A 20,521-nucleotide genomic window follows, 5' to 3' on the forward strand; every position below is an offset into this window, starting at 1 on the left:
GAAAGCACAAGTGTAGAGTGAGGAAAGGAGTGGCAGGAAATGTTTAAAAATACAAGCCTTTTAGATTTTTTCAATCATGTATGTTTATAACTTAGGGAAAAAAAATCCCAAACCACAAAAGACACCCCTAAAACAAAGAGAGGGAAAGTATATAGCCAAGAAGAACAAGAAAGTCCTAATGCAACTTGGGCCTTTATGCCTCACATGATGTCTTGTTTAACAGAGCTTGAACCTATTAAAATAGAATGTCTAAAAATTAAATATTTAGACTATGTAGTAGACTGCATGATTTCTCAGTCATTTCCTGAGAAATGTCAGTAGCTGATTAGCGTTATAACATAAAGCAGATATCTAGCTGAAACATTGCTTGAAAAGTATGTTATCTTGGCCAGTGAGCTAAATAAGCTGCAGAAACTGACCTCTTCTCAATATGGACATAAAGACTGGAGAATCTGGCAGATGGGCTTTGCCAACAGAAATGAAACAAGCGCAGGGATAAGCCCAGACAGGAAGTGGGAGAGAGCAAAGTCTCCTTGCTGGAGACTGTTTCTCCCCTTGCAAATTTTGGACACTCAACCAGATCATCTCAAGTTCCTTTTTTAGCACTAAAGTTCAAGTTAGACCTTCACAAGTACCACCCTAACCCCTTTTATTTCCTGAATTAATAATCTATGGCATAGGGTACCTGGCTGGCTCAGTCGGTAAAAAAGTCTCTGCCTTTGGCTCAGGTCATGATCCTAGGGTCTTGGGATCCGGCCCCACAAGTGGGCGCCCAGCTCAGCAGGGAGTCTGCTTCTTCCTGTCCCTCTACCCCTCCCCATGCTCATGTTTTCTCTTTCTCTCTCTCTCTCTCTCAAATAAATAAAATCTTAAAAAAGAAATCTATGGCATAGATGGCCATATGTCCTAGTGTTTCCAGAACAGTCTTGGTCTATATCTGTTGTTTGTTTCTCCTTCAACTCTTAAAATTGCCTAGTTTAGATGATAAATTATATGGTCCTTCTACCCATGATCATATCCATTTTAATCTTGTTTTATATGTCTAAAGAAAAACATAAATTTACTTTTTAACTTACAAATACAACATTTCACAACTTGCTTTGTCTGAAAAATTTGTGGAGAAATCTCAAACTCCTTTGTGGGTGGTTTGTGAACTATCAACTATTTTTTTAAAAAAACAGAATAAATCATAATGTAAGTTTTTCTATTAAAAAACATTCAGTGGGCATAACAGTCTATTAAAACTATTAAACTTAGAATATTTGCTACTTCTTTAAAATCCTGGCTGAAGTATTTGTGGAAGAATAAATATCTGAGGTGATACAACAAACTTTAATTATTAAAACGGTCCCAGAATAAGGTCTCCCACCTGAGTTTATCAGTGGTCCTAAGAATGTTGATCTCAAAAGAATGTTCGCAACAGGTGATAAATCCATCTATCATCATCATCATGGTTGCTTATAAGCTAAACAGTTACCAGCCGGGGAATATGCCCCTTCCACTGCGCAGACAAGCTCTGTATGCTAATAACGCCCAAATTTTCTTTTTTTTCTTTAACTTTCAATTTTTTTATTATGTTTTATTAGTCACCATACATCATTAGTTTTTGATAGTATTCCAAGATTCATTGTTACGGATAACACCCAGTGCTCCACGCAATACGTGCCCTCCTTAATACCCAAATTTTCTTTAAGGCTAGGACTAAGAGTCCTGCCAATTCCCCAAACAACAGCTTACATATTCAAGGAGCTTGAAACACTCCTTTCGTAGTGAGCAGTGCTGAAACAGGTTCCATAATTGCTCACTCACTTTACAAGGGAGATTGAACATTGCTGGGTTTTCTGGAAGATACAAAGAGTTCTTTAGTTTTATTCAAATATGTACTATCCCTGATATAAAACATGTCTCATTATAAAGAACTGTGATTCTTTTTAGCTTTTTCTTTTTTTTTTTTCACTTAACCACTTAAGTCCCTGCCTGTGGAAATTTCTTTGTAAGTGAAATATGAGGTCCAATTAGGAAGAAAAAACTTATTTAATCAATTTTGTTTCAGAGATGCGTGATTACCCTATTTTTAAAAATTACCTGAAGAATGAACTAAGGTGTTAGACTGGAACATGGTCTGATGACTAATTTACTGTCAGCCCCGACCTAACCAAAACAAAAGGAAAGCTGGATTTGGCGCTCACTTGTGCTTTTCATCCATATTAGAAAGTATGCCTTGAGTTTTTGAATCTGAGATCAGGTTCGCTTGGTAGCCTCAAAGAGCAATTTTCCCTTTTTTTTTTTTTTTTTTCAAAATTTGCTTTTGATCATTTCAGACAATTCACCCTTTGGAATGAGAAAGAGGAGAGAGGAATGTTGAATGAGGTTAAGTAAACGGAGAATCTGTCACATAAAGCAAATTTAAATCCCAGTAACAGCATCCATGCAGGACAAACGGAAGCATTATTCTTTTGAAAACATTATTCTTTTAAACACTGTGTAACGACATCCTCCCTAGAGATTTCCTCCATGAAAGAAGAAAAACTACTTCCTCAGAAGTCATCTTCTAGATGCCAAGTGTAATGAAGTGAAGTCAAACCTTGTTTTCTTTATGTAAGAAGGTTCAAAATTAGCACTGCGAAAAGGTGTTCCTGAGGGTTTCTCCATATCCCTGTTTTCCATTGCATACTAGTATCTCCATGAGTAAAAAGGATAAGGAAAAATAAATGATTGCTATTATGACTTTAGACTTTCAAATCAGAGAATGTGTCCTTACTATAAACTTTGAGCCAAGTGTATTTTCTGTTTTCAAGAAAGAATTCTGCAAGACTCGTCTATGTAGAATGTAAGATAATTACTCTTAAGTTCCCTATAAGTAGATCATTTTCTTCTGCTGAAATCTAACCTGTGGGACATGTTCCCAGCACTCTCTGCTCCTGCTACCACAGGAGAATTTGAATGACCATAACTACGGCAATTTTATGTTTTTAATTACTTAAATATCAGAAGTTGGATTTTGTTTGCAATGCCACAAAAAGGTAAATAAGCAGAGAAATTATTTCTTTCGATTCAAAGAAAGAAATGGAACAAAGAAGGAAGACACCATAGATAAATCATAATTATGTTTATTTAGCAAAATAAACTTAAAGTTTTCTATTAAAAAACATAAGAATCATATCCAAATTTTAGCTTCCCCATCTTCTTTGGTATTGAAATCAACATTTGGGATATAAAATATTTTACTTTGAAGTTGAGCCACTGGGTCTTACAATAGTTTTCCCTATAAGGAAAAGAGAAAATTAAGTTACCCGGAACTGTCTTATTTACTGAACAACCAGTGGATGCATTATGTGTGTGCAGAGACCAACATCGCCAAGGAAATATTCATCACTGATATGTGTTTTTCTACTGAAAACACATTTTAAATTTTTAACGATTGTCTGCCATGATTTTATTGTTTTGTCTGAATAGGAATCCGATATGGAGATCCTGCTCTCATTTAATTAATGAACTACTCTCCAAGGAAGTTCACACCCCCACACCAGGACTTAATATTTACTTTTCAACAAAACTACCCAATTAAAAACCTTTTTTTCCGAACTTATCAGAATTGTGTGTTTCAGTCTTTTCCATAAAACAGTATCTGGAGGTTGCTAATAACATTAAATTAATATTAATAAAACCCAATCTATCTAAATCTTTTTCTTAAAACCAGATTTCTTGTTTCTCCTAAGGGTAATATCACAGGGATTGCTGAATTAGCCAACGCAAATATTTCCAGAAACGCCATGGGACAACCAAGCTGCTCTTACTCCTCTGATAAACCTTCGTCTTTCCAATTCTGATTTCTCCATATCCCTTCCTTTTTGTGTGAAAATACGTTCCCCCTTAATTTGTTAAAAGGAATCTGAGATAAAAACTCCAATAACAAACTGCGGCAAGTTTTGTTTTTTGCATAGACTCTTGGGACCACAAAACGACCAAACAATGGCTGGCTTTAGTGCTAACACTGGGACTGGGAACAAGAAGAGTACAGCCACAATAAAATACAGCTGTCTATTAGGAGGACTGCGTAAAGACATCTTTGGCCATGCAGGCTCTGGGCCCTCTGGAAGTAAGTCAGTTGCATTGCCAGCATGACAAAGAAAATAGCAATGTTCAGGATCAGGAAGAGCCTGGTATAGGACGACGACAGCGACGGGGCCCTGCTGCGCGTCGTCGTCATCATCCGGGCCTGTCCAAAGCGGCCGTTCAGGGAGCCACCGCTTTTGTGTTTCTCATACGTCACATCTGCAAAATCCAAAAGGTCTTTCATCTCTTCATCCTCGTCGATGGGCAGTTCTTTCTGTGCCAAAATCTGAGCTTTCTGGCGGATCTTCTTCTCGTTGACTTCGATCTGTGCAAAAATATCGGGGACGGCGTCCACGAATTTATAGCGTTTGCCCCCCTTCCGGTTCTTCTTGGACTTGCTCTGCTGCTGCTGCTGCTGCTGCTGCTGCGAGATGGCAAAAATCCGGTCGATGGCCTCCTCCGTCTGCCTCTTGTCGGAGAACCTCAGCAGGCGCTCGGCGGTCTTCCGGAAGCCGGCGGTGTTGCGCACGCGGGACAGGATCTGCTTCTCCAGCAGCTGGAAGACCGGCTTGAAGCGCTGCAGGCTCTGCTCCACCAGCGCGGCGTGGTCCCGCAGCTCGGGCAGCGGCGCGCTCCGCACCGCGCAGCTCCGGTCGAACAGGATCTCCCGCCGGTCGGCGATGACCTGCGCGAAGGCCGACTGGCCGGTGCTCTCCCCGGTCCAGAGGTAGGCGGCGTAGGCGTGCCGGCGGGTGGCGACGAACACGTCCAGCTGCTGCGCGTCCCCGTGGAGGCTGAAGCTCTGCACGTCCAGCGACGGCCCGATGAACAGGTAAGCCGTCCGCGTGACGGGGCTCCGCAGGCGCACCGTGACGTTCACGTAGTTGGTCCCGTTGTAGGGGTAGCCGCGAGGGTACGTCACCGAAGCGAAGGTCGCCTTCTCGCTGGAGCCGGTGTCGTCCATCCAGTACATCTTGTAGAGCCCGTCCCGCTGCCGGATGAAAGCCCCGTGGACCCCGTCCACCGCCGTCTCCTCGAAAGGAACGTCCACGTTGTGGAAGAAGCTCGCTGCCGTCTCCAGCGGGCTCCGCTCCCCCAGCTGGATCTGGTCCACCAGGAGCAGCAGCTGCGGGTGCAGGAGGATCAGGTTCCTCTGGACGCTCTTGAGATCCAGCTGGGGGCTGTAGGCGCCCACTCCCTCCCCTCGGATGAAAACCACCCCGCTCTTCTCCACCGCGGCCACCACCCTCCCCTGGCAGCTGGCTGCCGGGTCGTGCTTGTATTTGGACCATTTCGAGGAGCAGTCTTCCGTGACCTGCCCCTCCCAGGGAGAGAAGCAGCTCTTGGCCGCAGCGGGCGAAAACATCAACACGTTGTTGAAGAAGGTGTACTTTGGCCCATAGAGAGCCTCCGTGATGAAAGGCACGCCGTTGGGGGCAAACGTGAATGAGTTTTGATCGGGATGCTCGTGCCCTGCGTTAAAGTTTCGCCATCCTTTGATCCAGTCTTTGTACTTGTTTCTGTGGACGATGTCATATATGGCACGGCCCCCGAGTTTTCCCGACTTGAAGGAAAGAAAAGACCTATTGATTTCTGCAGGGAGTGCACTCCCGTAGGTCACAACACCCCAGTCTTCAAAATAATGCAACGTGGGGGTGCCAAAATCCGGGGGAGGCACAGATTTCAAGCTGGCGTCATACCTGAAGGGATGAATTGTTCAAAATTAGATGGTTTTTCTGGTGGAAGTTAAAATAAGCCATCAGAACTGGGGTGCCAGGGGTGCCTGAGTGGCTCAGTGGGTTAAAGCCTCTGCCTTCGGCTCAGGTCATGATCCCAGGGTCCTGGGATCGAGCCCCACGTCGGGCTCTCTGCTCATTGGGGAGCCTGCTTCCTCCTCTCTCTCTCTCTCTCTCTGCCTGCCTCTCTGCCTACTTGTGATTTCTTTAAAAAAAAAAAAAAAGAACTGGGGTGCCACTTTGTAATGTGGCTGGAGGACACAGCACAGATGCTACCCAGAGTGTTAGTAGTGTCCTCTGGAGGAGGGACATTTCTGGAAACACCCATGGATGAGCTTGCGCAGGGGAACACCCTTAGTGTTAGTGAAGGGAGACGAGTCTATCTTCATAGTTGTGAACCTGTGAACCTGCTCGTGGCTACCGGGACCTTCTTCACTGAATGATTTCAGAGCTGCCCTCCAAACAGCGGGGGCTCACAGAATCACACTTCCAAATTTCTAGCCCAGGGACTCCTATCCTGGAGAACCCAGTGTTAGGATCAAGACTCTAACAAGCCACAGTTGTAAGGAAGTACTTACTGTTCTGTGACAACCGGTACTACTGAAAGTTTGTTAGACTAATTTTCACCCTCTAAAAAAATAAATATTAGCAGAGTTGAACTTTACGTCTTAGATAAAATTTACTGCCTATACCGCATCTAAGAAGGTAAGTAGATGAAATTCAAGAAACTATTCATACTGGGAGATTTATAATTGTGGTTACCCCTGCTTACCAAAAGCCATGGGTTCTGTTTGAATCTGTAGATGAGATCATGGATTTTGGACCCCAAAAATGGCCTCTCGTTTTTATTTATGACAAATATTTATTATCATATTAATATAAGGATTAACAATAAACTTCCACAGTGATTAAGAATACAGTATTGTGAGTCAGAGAGGGCCCCTGAAGGAATCATGAACATGATGATTGAGATGAACATTTCTGATGGGTGTAGATGGGTGTAGATGATTTCCTGCTCAAGGGAAGAAAGGCAGGCCTATACTATTAGCTCTTAGATACTTTTCTCTAAAATGAATTGATCACCTATGTTTAACCTTACTGGTGTTTGATTTTGGCTGTTTCGTCTGCTGTTCTAGAGTCTCAGGCCATCAGAGATCGTATCTTTACTTAGGTCTAGTTAATAACGTTGGTTTAATTATTGTGATTTAACAATTCCAGACATAAGATGAATTAATTGGCCATACCTCTCTGATTTGGTCAGTCTGCATATTCCTATAAATGGCAGATTTTGAACCAAGTTAGACTTAGCATTAATCTGACTCCTATAGTCAGCTTATAGAACTGTCCTGGTTGTTTATTTAGGATAAGTGAAATTACTACTAAATAATTACTTCATACCCCTAAAAGGAGTCAGAAATGGTTGCATATTAATATATTTGCTCCACCTGTGACAATAGTTTTAAAAAATGTTGGTTAAATTGTAACTGGTTGTAACTCTATTAATATTTTTTTCTTCTTAATTGTTTAAACTAAAAAAGAATAATGAAGAGAAGCCAATCAAAACAGAAGCATACTTTGGAATTGAATACACATTTCAATAGCTTGAAAAGAAATCAAGAATTAATGATTAACCAGTTCCCTGTAATTTTTATTTTAATTTATTGGATGCCAACAATATACTTGGCAGTACTTTAAAAAGGAGATCCTGGCTTCTCTTTCTAGGCTTAAAAGATTAAGGCAGGAAAAATTACATGGTTCTTTTATTATCAAAGTGAAACTGTCAAATACTGTCAAACACTTTTAAACGGTTTTGGAAATTTAGTAACAACTTTGCTATTAGAAGATTATAATGCTCCATTTACTAAAACAAAACATTTTCCTACCTTTATTTCTCCCTTTGCTGTGATTGCCAGGGTAACCTAGTCTACATTTTGTGCTTTTTCTCTTTATAGGATTTCAAAAATGATGTAAATTGAAACATGACCATCTATGAAACAGTGGAAGCCCAGGACATCTCTAACACAAGAAAACCAAAAACTGCCAAGAGTAATGAGATCCTACACGTAAGGATATGTTTCCAGCAGAGCCTCCAAAGCTGCAACAGGAGCCGAAGCTGAACTGGTGGCATATGGAGTAGGGGTTACAAAGTGCTTTACGTAGTTTTTCTTTTTAAATGCAGGAATCTAGCACACGTTCGCCCTGGGTATAATTTATTTTTAAAGGCTGCCCAACATGTCCTACCAGAGAAATTCCGTGTGAAGAGTACACCAGCGCTGCCCTTTGGATGGTGTCCCTGGACCTTCGGTCACACGGTTCCTCCTGATCTGGTCAGCAAGCCAGTTGCCACTACCGTTCCGCATGACAAATTTATCCAGGAACACTAATTGACTTTCTGGACCATAAAACCAGTTGTAATTGGAGTCTGCAATAGCCACAGTTCTTTGAAACCCTGGGGAGAGAAGTTTGGCAGAATGAAGATAGATTTAAAACTGCACACTCCACTGAAGACCTAAACAATGACTTCCAATCCTGGTTGCAAATTGGAATCGATTGTGTACCTTGAATTAAAAAAACCCAAAAGCATGACATCCACGTTAAGGAGACCCAGTTAATGAGACCCAAACCAGTTAATGAGACCTCTGACCTGACCTCTTTCACAAATCTTGTGTGCAAGTTTGTATCTGCTACGTGGCAACTTATCACTGGAAAGGGAAGTGCCACAATTCTTAATGCTTCTGTATGCCATCCACCTTCCTCATTTTCCAGTGTCCATGCTATGTGACATCATATCTGCAGAGACACAGAGGTTCTCCTCTGGAGCACAGTGAGTTCCTGAACCTGGACTGAGCTCTAGCTGTCTTACCCACTATCCCATATTCTACACCAAGATGATGACACAAGGTGCTTCAATGTGGCATCCAAGAAAGTGGAAGTTATAAGGCTTAAGGGAGATACTGCATTTCTACAGGAAGAAACTTTTTCTTAAATATTTTATTTATTTGACGGAGAGAGCAAGAGACAGAGCAGAAGCAGGGGCGAACAGGGGAAGGAGAAGCAGGCTCCATGCTGGGCAGGGAGGGGCTCAATCCCAGGACCCTGGGATCATGACCAGAGCCAAAGGCAGACACTTAACTGACTGAGCCACCCAGGTGCCCCCATATAGGAAGAAAACTTCCTAATTCCCACAGAAGATCCTGCTAATATATACCGCCTCAAGTTAAAGAAAGAAAATGCAAAGATCATACGGGAATAGGTCATCAAAACAAAAGCAGGTAAGACTGGATATACTCCAGTTTTTCGTGAAAAAGAATAGGAGACAGCTCTGAGCCAGACAGGAATAATCATTACTAGAATAGCCATTGAGGAAAAGAAAAAAAGGGGGGGGAGAGAGAGAGAGAGAGAGAGAGAGAAAGGTTGTTAAGAATAGACTGACTTTTGGGTGCCAGGGTGGCTCAATGGGTTGGGCCGCTGCCTTCGGCTCAGGTCATGATCTCAGGGTCCTGGGATCGAGTCCCACATCGGGCTCTCTGTTCAGTGGGGAGCCTGCTTCCCTCTCTCTCTTTCTCTCTGCCTGCCTCTCTGCCTACTTATGATCTTTCTCTGTCAAATAAATAAAATTAAAAAAAAAAAAAGAATAGACTGACTTTTAACACACAATCCCTTCTAAAATGATACCATGACCATATTTACATAATTTACAGCTAATGTTTTTCCTCTGCCAGTTTAGTAAATGCTATTCCAAGTAAATCTTATGATAAAATGTGATTTCCTGAATCTTCTACTAATCTGTGAATTCCCTGAAAGCAGATATATTTTATTTCTCTTTGAATCCCCTCTCTGGAACAGTGCCTGGCACACAGATGTTCGGTAATGTTTTGTTGGATTAATTGACAGAAATACACGAATCCCCCTCGCAGAGGTGTTCCCTATCCTTTCCAGTTCCGGATGCAGCCACAGACACCGCTCACAGCCCTGAGGCGGCCGGCTGTTAGATCTCAGATCCAATGACAAAGCACTGAGACCTCTCCAAGGTCCCTGGCCTCACGGCCTTTATCAAGATGAGCTACAAAACAGGCCTCTCCTGCATATCTAAGAATAAGCAATAAAACAATGGGGTTCTGAAAGTTAATTCTCAACTAAACTTTAAGAAGCTTATCATTCTTTTGCTCTGCAGTATTTTTTGGATACCTAATCAAATAATGGAGATTCTATTCAGCCACGTGTACACAACCAGAGCAGAAAGATTTAAAGACTGGATTCTTTAGTGTAGGGCTAGAATCACCATCTAATAATTACATTTCACTGGTTGGGGGGTGGTGGGGAAGATTCCCCAACCTTTTTTTTTTCTTTTTCCTTTTCAAATTTTTATTTAAATTCTAGTTAGTTCACCTATAGTGCAATACTGATTTCAGGAAGAGAATTCAGTGGTGCATCACTTACAGACAATACCCAGTGGTCATCACAGCAAGTACCTCCTTAATACTCATCCCCTATCCAGCCCAGCCCCCACCTACTTCCCTCCACCAACCCTGTTTGTTTTCTGTCTCTGAGTCTTTTATGGCTTGTTTCCCTCTCTTTTTTCTCCCTTCCCCACTACCTATATGTTCACCTGTTTTGTTTCTTAAATTCCACATGTGAATGAAATATATATTTGTCTTTCTCTAACTGACTGATTTCACTCAGCATAATATGCTCTAGCTCCATCCATGTCATTGCAAATGGCAAGAGTTCTTTCTTTTATATACGCCACATCTTCTTTATTCATTCATCAGTCAATGGCCATTTGCCCTCCTTCCATAGTGTGGCTATTGTGGAAATTGCTGCTATAAACGTCGGGATGCACGCACCCCCTAGAATCAGCACTTTTGTGTCCTTTGGGTAAATACCTAGTAGTGCAGTTGCTGGGTAGTAGGGTAGCTCTATTTTTAACTTTCTGAGGAACTTTCATACTGGCTTCTGGAGTGGCTGCACCAGTTTGCATTGCCACCAACAGTGTGAGAGGGTTCCCTTTTCTCCATATTCTTGCCAACACCTATTGTTTCTTGTGTTGTTAATCTTAGCCATTCTGACAGGTCTGAGGTGATATCTCAGGCTTTTGTTTTTCCCCAATGACAACTGATGTTTTCATGTGTCCTTTAGCCATCTGGATGTCTCCTTTGGAAAAATGCCTATTCACTTCTTCTCCCCCATTTCTCAACTGGATTATTTGGTTTTGGGGTGTTAAAAAAATTCCCATCTGATGAAAATCTACCTCCTAAACTTTTTCTAACATCTTAGTCCTGCTTAGAAACAAGGAGAGTTTTAAGACTGTCCTAGAAATCAAAGTGTTCTTAAATCATATACATCTTTTTTTAGAGCTAGTTCTCTTAGAAGACTGAGCTACATGACAACAAGGAATTAGAAGTTTTGTAGCAACTCATTTTTTGATTTTTTATATGTTATATTATGCATTTCACTAAACTATTTAAAGAAAATACTGAAGCTCCAACAAATACGTAGGCACAGTCTTTCATTTTGAGTATCTATGTAGCTTGGAAATAAAAACTAAAACCTAAAAAACAAGAGGATCAATTTGGGATTGCATGTAAAGGAAAATGAACATGTAACCATAAATGCTTACATCTTGTTAAGATTCAAGAAAAGGAAATGTTATTTTTGCAGATGAATCAGAAAAATACAAAGTTATTGTTTTGGGAGCTATTTCAAATATGCAAAAAATAAACACAATGATATTTTGGAAATTAAAAAAAAAGATTCATGAAAAGGAATTAGTATATGTACCCAAGTTTTACATCTACAAAAATAAAAGTACTGTGGGGGCTACGAATTATAATTGATCCATTACGCTCCGAGCTTTACAGTACATAAATCACAAATCCTCACAGTAACTTCCCAAATGTTCTGGTTAGATACAACTCTTGCATTCTTTGATTTTTTATAAAAAAAATCCCTTTCATCTCGACATGACTCGAACCCCACATTTCTTTTCCTGGTCTGACCCATTTTCATAATCGGGAAGAACTATCATATTTAATTGCTTTCCCAATTCTGATTCCTCACTATACCTGGAAGGATGGTTCTGTACATAAATGCAAAGTGTTGTTTAAGCCACGGGTGGCCAAAGTGGTTGATGTCAAAGTGCCTCTGAACAAGAAACATATACTGGAAGAGTGATCTAGTGGTGTAGCTGCCGTAGGCAACGCCTTCATAGAGGGAACCATCTGTCACCTCTCGGAGCAAGACCAGAGACTTCTCCATGATGGTCAGAACTTGTTTGGTCCATAAGTAGGCTTCTTGAAGATACCCTGCAGAATGAAAACACATGGAAACACTGACTCTAGCTATAAGGAAGCATAAACAAAATTATGAGCAAAAAAATGCTCTGAGTTATCTGACTTCAGTACAAAGAGCATTTTGTAAAACTCTGACTTATCAACAATATAAATAACATTCTGCTAATTCAGGTTTGTGTCGGTCCATGATTTAAGTTAAAAAGTTCTCGAATACCAAAAAAAAAAAAAAAAAGTTCTCGAATACAAGTCATTTATTAAATGAAGATAAACCCTGAAATGAGCTTCAGTTTCCAATCTTTAATCAATTTGAAACCCCATCACATCTAAGATTACAAACTGCCTGTAACTTTGTGTCTACAAGAAGAGCTCTGTGTATTAAGACTTTTATTCAATTTTTCTAAAAACTACTACTTGAAAATATTTTGGAAGCTTATCACCTCATAAAACTTGCACCATTAGTTCAGAGGATTTTTAATAAGCTGCAAATACTATAAAGGCTAAGCAGATAGCCTTCGATCTGTTCTGTCATTAGAGGAAGATCTCTCATCCTTTATGTGCCACAGGATTTCACAGGATTTCAAAAGGCAGCATAGTGGGTCAGAGACACCACTGGAGTGGTGTCTTTTACTCTGATGGTAAAAAATACCAACTGGGAGTCCTGAGTCTACCAAAAACGAGCTAAAATTTTGTTCAAGAGCTTTAACCCATCACATTTTTCTACTTCTGCAACTGAAAATTAAAGGCCTTAAAATTTTAATGAAATACTTTTGACTCAAAAATGCTAGCTTCCTATAAATTCTTGTGACTAGCATTAGGTAACAATCACAATTCGCATTTCTAAAACATTTGCAATTTACACAGCACTGAACACAATCTTACTTAATCCTTTTACCAATTCAATTAGGCATTATTGCTCCAAAATTACAGAAAGCTTGACTTGTTCAAGACCTCTGACACATGACTAAAAATGAACAGAACTTTGATCTGAACCTAGGTCTTTAGATTTCAGCTTTGTTTTGTTTGTTTTTTTGTTTAAAAACATACAACCAGTGAGGGTGAAAGTAAGCTCATCGCCTCCCGGTGTGGATAGAATCTCATTGCTTTGCTCGCACAGACGTGTGTGATCACCAGTGCTGAACACTACCACGGCCCACCACGTGTGTGCTGGATGTGAGGGCTTCCAGGGCCCCTGGGACCACCAGATCCCAGCCTAAATCCCAGGTGCCAGGCTCTAGACCTGGCTCCCATCTCCTGAGGGAAGCACTGTTTGGGCTCCACCTGGAGAGGTGACTGTGAATCGTACCCCGACTCCTCCTATCCAGCTGTACACCTGTCAGGCCAGTCTTCTGGAGAGTTTTTAGTTTCCATTCTGTAATCATTAGGGTTTAGAGTTCTAATCATTTTCCTCTTTTTTTCTCTGTATCCTCCATCTCTAACCAGACTCCACAATGTGATACCTAAAATCAGGCCTGCTGGGGCGCCTGGGTGGCTCAGTGGGTTAAGCCTCTGCCTTCAGCTCAGATCATGACCTCAAGGTCCTGGGATCGAGCTCCGCATCAGGCTCTCCACTCAGCAGGGAGCCTGCTCCCCGCCCCCCTCTCTGCCTGCCTCTCTGCCTACTTGTGATCTCTGTCAAATAAATAAATAAAATCTTAAAAAAAAATCAGGCCTGCTACTTATCACCCTGATATCATATGACCTGGTTTTTCCTTCTTTCCCCCATACCCCCCCCAAAGACAACCCTGTTCGGGAGAGATGAGGCAACGTCTACCTTTGTAAACTTTGAATCTGTCAGTATGAGACACTGATACTCTTACTGCATTTCAGTTTTAGTTAACATACAGTGCAACCTCAGTTTCAGGAGTTGATGTTGTTACTGATGCTTTGCCCTGGGCTCGCCCACCATCCATACCCCTTGCTGAATGAATGTTCAGAAATGAATGTTCTTCATTTCTTCACTTATCCAGACTTACCTCTATTTCAAAGTTCTGTGAACCTTCTCAAACTCACATAAAAAATACGGCTCTCCTCAATTCAAACTGAATACCCTCAATCAGGATTTAACCAGAGTTTCATGATAGCTCTTCTTTCGTTCTCTGGTACTGCTATAACTACTGCATGTTCATGTAAATGTTTCACAACTGGCTTCCTTCCCACTGATTTGCAAACGGCTCATGTGTGATCCTGTGGTCCCTGATCCTTGAGCCTGAGAGAGAGTTAGCAGAGCAGAGAGAACATTCTGATTCTCCCCCTTCTGAGATTTTGTGGGAGTCCTGTGGGAATTACTGGTACACTAAGCTCTGCCAGCATCTGTGAGGCCAGTCTGGAGAAGGTGGGATTGTCCAAACAGCCTGTGAGGAAACTCCTCATGGTGGTGTGTTTGCCAACAGAGCCAGGACGGCGAGCCTGGTTATTAACTGAGATGGGCCCGGCTGGGGATTTCACTTCTTCTTCTGTCCACTCGTCTTATGAATGTGTACACTGCCTGCGTGAGAGTTCTAGAAACACTGTCTCGCTGAGCACATCGTAACCTTCGTCAGGAAATAAACGTACTCGCAAACTCCTGTGAGAGGAGGACTACACCTTTTGACCCCAACCTGAACTGGTATTTTTTTTTTTTTACTTTTTTTTTTTTTTTTAAGATTTTATTTATTTATTTGATAGAGAGAGAGATCACAAGCAGGCAGAGAGGCAGGCAGAGAGAGGAGGAAGCAGGCTCTGGGCTGAGCAGAGAGCCCGATGCGGGGCTCGATCCCAAGACCATGGGATCATGACCTGAGCTGAAGGCAGAGGCTTAACCCACTGAGCCACCCAGGCGCCGCCTGAATTGGTATTTTTGATGTCTGCATAGTATCTGGAGCAATCTTATCTATCACAAAGAATGAAGAAATAAGCTCTTATCTTGCTACTAAAGAACTCAACATTTATATAAAGAAACAAGACTACGAGGCTGACACCCAAGGCCCTGGCTGAGAGCCAGCTCATCCTGGGTTCTTTCCACCATTTCATGAGGGTGTCTTTTCACAGGCCTTGGGATTTATTTATCAATAAATAAATACTTTGATATTTGTTTATTGATTTGATATTTTGTGTTTTGATCTTTTATTTTTTATTTCGCATTTTTATCTTTTAAATCCTGTTTATTCTTGTGAGAATAGGGGGCAAAGGGAGCCAAGATGAAACTTGGCTCTCTTAAAATATGGCTTAAATCACTATAAATTGAATCTCTATTCTAAAAGAGTCAACAAAATATAGATGGGGAGGGCACTCTGAGTTTGGACTAAACTGGGTCCAAATCTGATACCTTATATGGTTGATGTGACAAATAAAATAGGGACAAGGAATAACACATGCCACATGCTCAGTTAATATTAGTTTCTTTTCCTGTAAGACTAATTAAAAGTGATGGCTGGCTGATGATTTACAGGCCTGTACCCCTGGGATAAATAATACATTATATGTTAATAAAAATAGTTTTTTAGGGACGCCTGCCTGAGTGGCTCAGTTGGTTGAGATGCTGCCTTCGGCTTGGGTCATGATCCCAGCATCCTGGGATGGAATCCCGAGTTGGGTTCTTTGCTCGGTGGGGCGCCTACTTCTCCCTCTGCCTCTGCCTGCTACTCTGTCTGCCTGTGCTTGCTCTCTCTCTCTGACAAATAAATAAAATCTTTAAAAAAATAAAAATAAAAATAAAAATAATTTTTTAAAAAGTGATGGCTGGTTGATAAGACAAGAGAGAATGCTAGACTTGAGGAAATCTGATGCTGGATAATCTACAAAATGCATACTAATTCTTGTGGGGAAGTTGAGTTCTGTCAGATTTTCCAGCCCCAAGTATAGGTTTAATATCCCAATAATTCACTGTGATCTTAGGGCTGCTTTTCTTAAATACAGTCAAATTTAATCATGCGCAGACTTTTAAAGTGTTGTAATTAAATCAGAATTATAAGAACAGAGACAATGTAGTATCAGCAATTATGTAATACATTAAAGCAAAATAGTTACATGATCCACAAAAGTCACTTACAAATTTGACCTAAATGACCCTGATTGGTTGTTTTAGGTCCTTAGAGAAAAAAAAAAATAGTGTTGTAATGACAGACATCTGTGTGCAAAGAAGATTCATTTCAAATAATAAACTACTCGTTAAGCTTTTAAAAACTCCATTTACCCAGGATGGCTATGTTCACTGTCACATTGATTGGGGCAATCAAAAGCCTGACTTAAAAAACCTGCAGGCTGATATAAGTAGCAGAAATGAGGAAGAGATGTCTCTCAATTGTCTAAGAGATGCCCTGGTATTAATTCAACTCATGAGCTCCGTTAGGATCCAAATATGAACACGTACTAGGGCTGGTATAAAAACGCTCTGCGCACAAGGCAACTAGGACCAGCGCTTAGGCATTCCCTCGGTTGTGTCCACACGCACCTTGATTCATCAGGACCAGGCTTCCCGTGAGCAAGGCCATGCAGTTGGTGGGCTGATGATTGTGCAGGTACTGAAATCCCCATCCTCTCCTATAGGACGTTTCATACATATATCCCGAGACGTTGGCAATCACTTCAAGAAACTTCTCCTGCTGTGACTTGCTCAAGTAGTTGTACAAGAAGTCGTAAGCAGTGGCAAAACCAACCAGGGAGTGAGCAAGTGGGACTTCATCCCAAGGAGCATCTTTGACCAGCCTGCAGAGGGAAATCAACCACGTGAATGAGCACAACACTTTCAGAGCATTTGTCACACTTTTCGAGTGTCTGTTTCTCAGGAGGAAAGGGCACAATCGAAGATACAATCCGAAGGGTTGAGGGGCTCAGAATTAGCTGCCTTCCACATTAGACACAAGCATAAAGCTTGTCCCATGGGAAAATTACATAGCAAATGCTTTTTTTGGGTTTCTGGCAACATCAAGAGATGCTGAGAATTTTTCCTTTTGATTTTTTACTCTTGATGAGAGGTAGACTATGTTCAAATAGATCTAAAGCACAAAACGTGTGCTTAAGTGGCAGGGCAAAATTCTCGGGAATATCCATCCAACTAGTACTCACCCTCCTCTTTTTACACATAGTTACAGGGTCTCAGTTCTGTTCTTACGGCTACTTTGGCAAACCAGTGGGACGCAAATATCCCATCTTATTTCCCACAGGCTGGTCAAGGTGCAGGTATCCTGGCCTCAAGTTTATGACCTCTCAATCTGGACAGACCCACTTGGTCAAGGCCATGATGAGGAGGGTGGCTAAAAATCTGGTGTGAGTGAAATGAGCTGATTCTAATTCTGATTTCTACATCTTGTTCTTTCTCATAAGATGAACTACACTGCCTTTAAGGTCCTTTGAGTATCTCTCAGAGAAGTGTAAAAGCTGACCTGTGAAGTAGGACACCATTTTTCTAGGAAGCCAAGTTTCTGCTTGGCTGGCAACATTATTCTGTAAGTAGTTTTACAGTGCGTGGCCTGCATTATATAGGAAGCTTAGACGGGATTTTTCACAACCACAATTCTATGGAACTATCTAGAAAGCCCTCACCATGTGCTCAAGACGTATTTGAGTAATCTTGAGGACAGGAACACCCATGAAGAGTGTGCTGTACAGATGGGAGGCATAAGAAAACTCAACTAGGGATTAACTGAAAGCTTGCCTCTTGACCTCTGGGCAATCTCATGAAGGTTCAGCCTCTTTCTCAATGCTTTAAAATGCATAAGCTAGAATATGAAGTGATATAAGGAAATCTGTTACTTTGACATGTAGCTAGCTTTACAAATTTTTTAAAAAGATTTTTATTTATTTATTTAAAGATTTTTAAAAATTTATTTGACAGACAGAGATCTCAAGTAGGTGGAGAGGCGGGCAGAGAGAGAGAGGAGGAAGCAGGCTCACCACTGAGCAGAGAGCCCGACGCAGGGCTCGATCCCAGGACCCCGGGACCACGACCAGAGCAGAAGGCAGAGGACTTAACCCACTGAGCCACCCAGGTGTCCCAAAAAGAATTTTTAATTTTTATTTATTTGGCCGACAGAGATCACAAGTAGGCAGAGTGACAGGCCGAGAGAGGGGGGGAAGAAGGTTCCCCACCGCACAGACAGCCTGATGTGGGGCTCGATCTCAGGATCCCAAGATCATGACCTGAGCCAAAGGCAGAGGCTTAACCCACTGAGCCACCCAGGCGCCCCTTAATACAGATTTTTTTTAAAAATTGTTATCTCTGTCCTTTATTACAGTACCAAAAAACAAGATTTAATAGCAGAGCTAGTACACTATAATTTATGTTGTGATGAACATAAATAATAGTATCTGTGGTAAGTATGATGCGATATGCAAATATCTGTATCTACCTATGACAAAGTTACACGTTCTCCCAGTATCCCTCTAGGGGTCACCTATGTTCATGATTTGGAAGAAATGCTAAATTTCATGAAACTTAAATTCCATGAAATAGCATTTCAATAAGAAATGCTAAAATTCATGCAAATTAGGATGCTGTGTTTCTCCCATACAAACCCCACAGATCCCAGGACAAGAATACTTAAAAATGTTCTGAGAGACCACCTCCTCTAGACTATATTCCTCTTTTAGGAGTTTTGTATGGAAAATGTGATTTTAGTGATGCCTTCTGTGGTCACCCTGCAGAATTTCAACATTACTCTCCAACTGACAGTGTCTCATTTCCCTTTCTCACTTTTTTGTCCTCTTCAGTGTTTGTGTGTGTATATGTATATGCAGCCTCTACTAGATTTTAAGTTCTACAAGCGCAAGGTCTTATTTTTTCCTCTATTTTATTCACTATTGGATCCCTAAATCCTACAACAGTGTCTGACACATAGTAGATGCTCAGTAAACATTCTTGGAAACCAAAAAAAAAAAAAAAGAAAAAGAAGGAACAGGCCCATAAAACTAGGCTACACTATTAACAGTGACTATATGATCATCACAGAATCAGGAATTTGGAGGAATCTCTTGATACTTAATAATAATTCCCGTGTTTGGTTAGCAGTGGTGATATGGCGTGGTGCTCAAATAACTAAGGTTGATGAGTTTTTTTAAACTGTTTGGTCACAGATAAAGCCACCTTGCCGGTTAGCTTACTCGTGTGGACTGGCTGGAAAGAGACTATGGAGAGGGTGAACTCATTCCCCACTTCTAGGGAAAAAAACAACTTCTCCGGCAAGCTCACTGTCAGGAAGTTAGAACACAGTCTTCAGTGACTCCTGGTGGTTGGTGAGCCAAGAAGAGAATCTGAGTCACTTGCTTCCCAGCCTGTGTCTTTGTGCCATGTCACGATGCATCTATAAATGACAGCAAGTCCACCTAACAACGGCAGAGCTGACATCAAGGAACCGCTACCATCTGCCCAGCTCTGACCCATCTGATTACCCCATGAACTTAATGTTTTCTTTTTTAACCAGTGAACTTATTTTTATAGATCAAAGAACATATTTATCATTCTCATCTTGCAGGAAGTATTACTATGCAATTTCTGTGAAAATCTCCAAACTCCCCCATATACTTGTTTATTCCAGGCAGTTTCCAATCCAATAAAATGCTCATATACCAAATTTTAAAAAAAGCTTATATCATCAGGCTCATCGCTCTATCATTATAAAACCAAAACTGTAATAGTTGCAGTTCTAAAAGGTTATCTAACTCCTTTACCAATACAAGCTGACCTAGCTGTCGGCTTCTGCAGTGATGGGAAAAGCATATTTTAAGGTCATGGAAACCAAAGGAAATTTGCTTCTAGCTCATAGATGGCAGCAAAGAAACTATCTGATTCAATGTGATCATGACTACTGGTTAATAAATCTACGGGGAAAGCTGGCTGAGTGGGCTATTTAAAAAAAGGGGGGGGATACAGATAATAATTTATGAATTTTATTTCAGCTTAAAATACCTATATGTATACACATTCACCAAGCTTTTTTTTTTTTTTTAAAGATTTTATTTATTTATTTGACAGAGAGAAATCACAAGTAGATGGAGAGGCAGGCAGAGAGAGAGAGAGGGAAGCAGGCTCTCCGCTGAGCAGAGAGCCCGATGCGGGACTCGATCCCAGGATTCTGAGATCATGACCTGAGCCGAAGGCAGCGGCTTAACCCACTGAGCCACCCAGGCGCCCCCACCAAGCTTTTGAAGGTGAGCTACAAGCCTTTCTTTAAAAATAGGTCTACAGATCAGTTCATTGTTCTTTCCTGCAAAGGACACACAAAACACATCCTCACAATTTTAAGCCTTAGTTTCTCTGTAAGATAAGAATTAAAGATATTTGTGAGGGGCGCCTGGGTGGCTCACTGGGTTAAAGCCTCTGCCTTTGGCTCAGGTCATAATCCCAGGGTCCTGGGATCGAGCCCCGCATCGGGCTCTCTGCTCAGCGGGAAGCCTGCTTCCCCTTCTCTCTCTGCTTGCCTCTCTGCCTACTTGTGATCTCTGTCTGTCGAATAAATAAAT

General features: G+C 41.3%; 1 protein-coding gene across 4 annotated transcripts in view; it reads right to left on the reverse strand.

The window, feature by feature from the left end:
- Positions 1 to 3,089: 3,089 nt before the first annotated feature.
- DSE (dermatan sulfate epimerase) overlaps positions 3,090 to 20,521 on the reverse strand; it is an 85,773-nt gene continuing 68,341 nt past the window's right edge. For 3 of the 4 annotated variants that reach the window (XM_032338765.1, XM_032338766.1, XM_032338767.1), the window contains 4 exons: positions 16,515 to 16,768; positions 11,858 to 12,097; positions 8,034 to 8,241; positions 3,090 to 5,756 (listed from right to left, as the gene is read on the reverse strand). In XM_032338765.1, the coding sequence (XP_032194656.1) occupies positions 3,989 to 5,756; positions 8,034 to 8,241; positions 11,858 to 12,097; positions 16,515 to 16,768 (2,470 nt within the window). In that variant the 3' untranslated portion in view covers positions 3,090 to 3,988. Of the gene's footprint in view, positions 5,757 to 8,033; positions 8,242 to 11,857; positions 12,098 to 16,514; positions 16,769 to 20,521 lie in introns of those variants that run through there. The other variant, XM_032338768.1, reaches the window with a different exon arrangement.

This window comes from Mustela erminea, chromosome 4 (genome assembly GCF_009829155.1).
Source record: "Mustela erminea isolate mMusErm1 chromosome 4, mMusErm1.Pri, whole genome shotgun sequence".
Classification (NCBI taxonomy): Eukaryota; Metazoa; Chordata; class Mammalia; order Carnivora; family Mustelidae; genus Mustela; species Mustela erminea.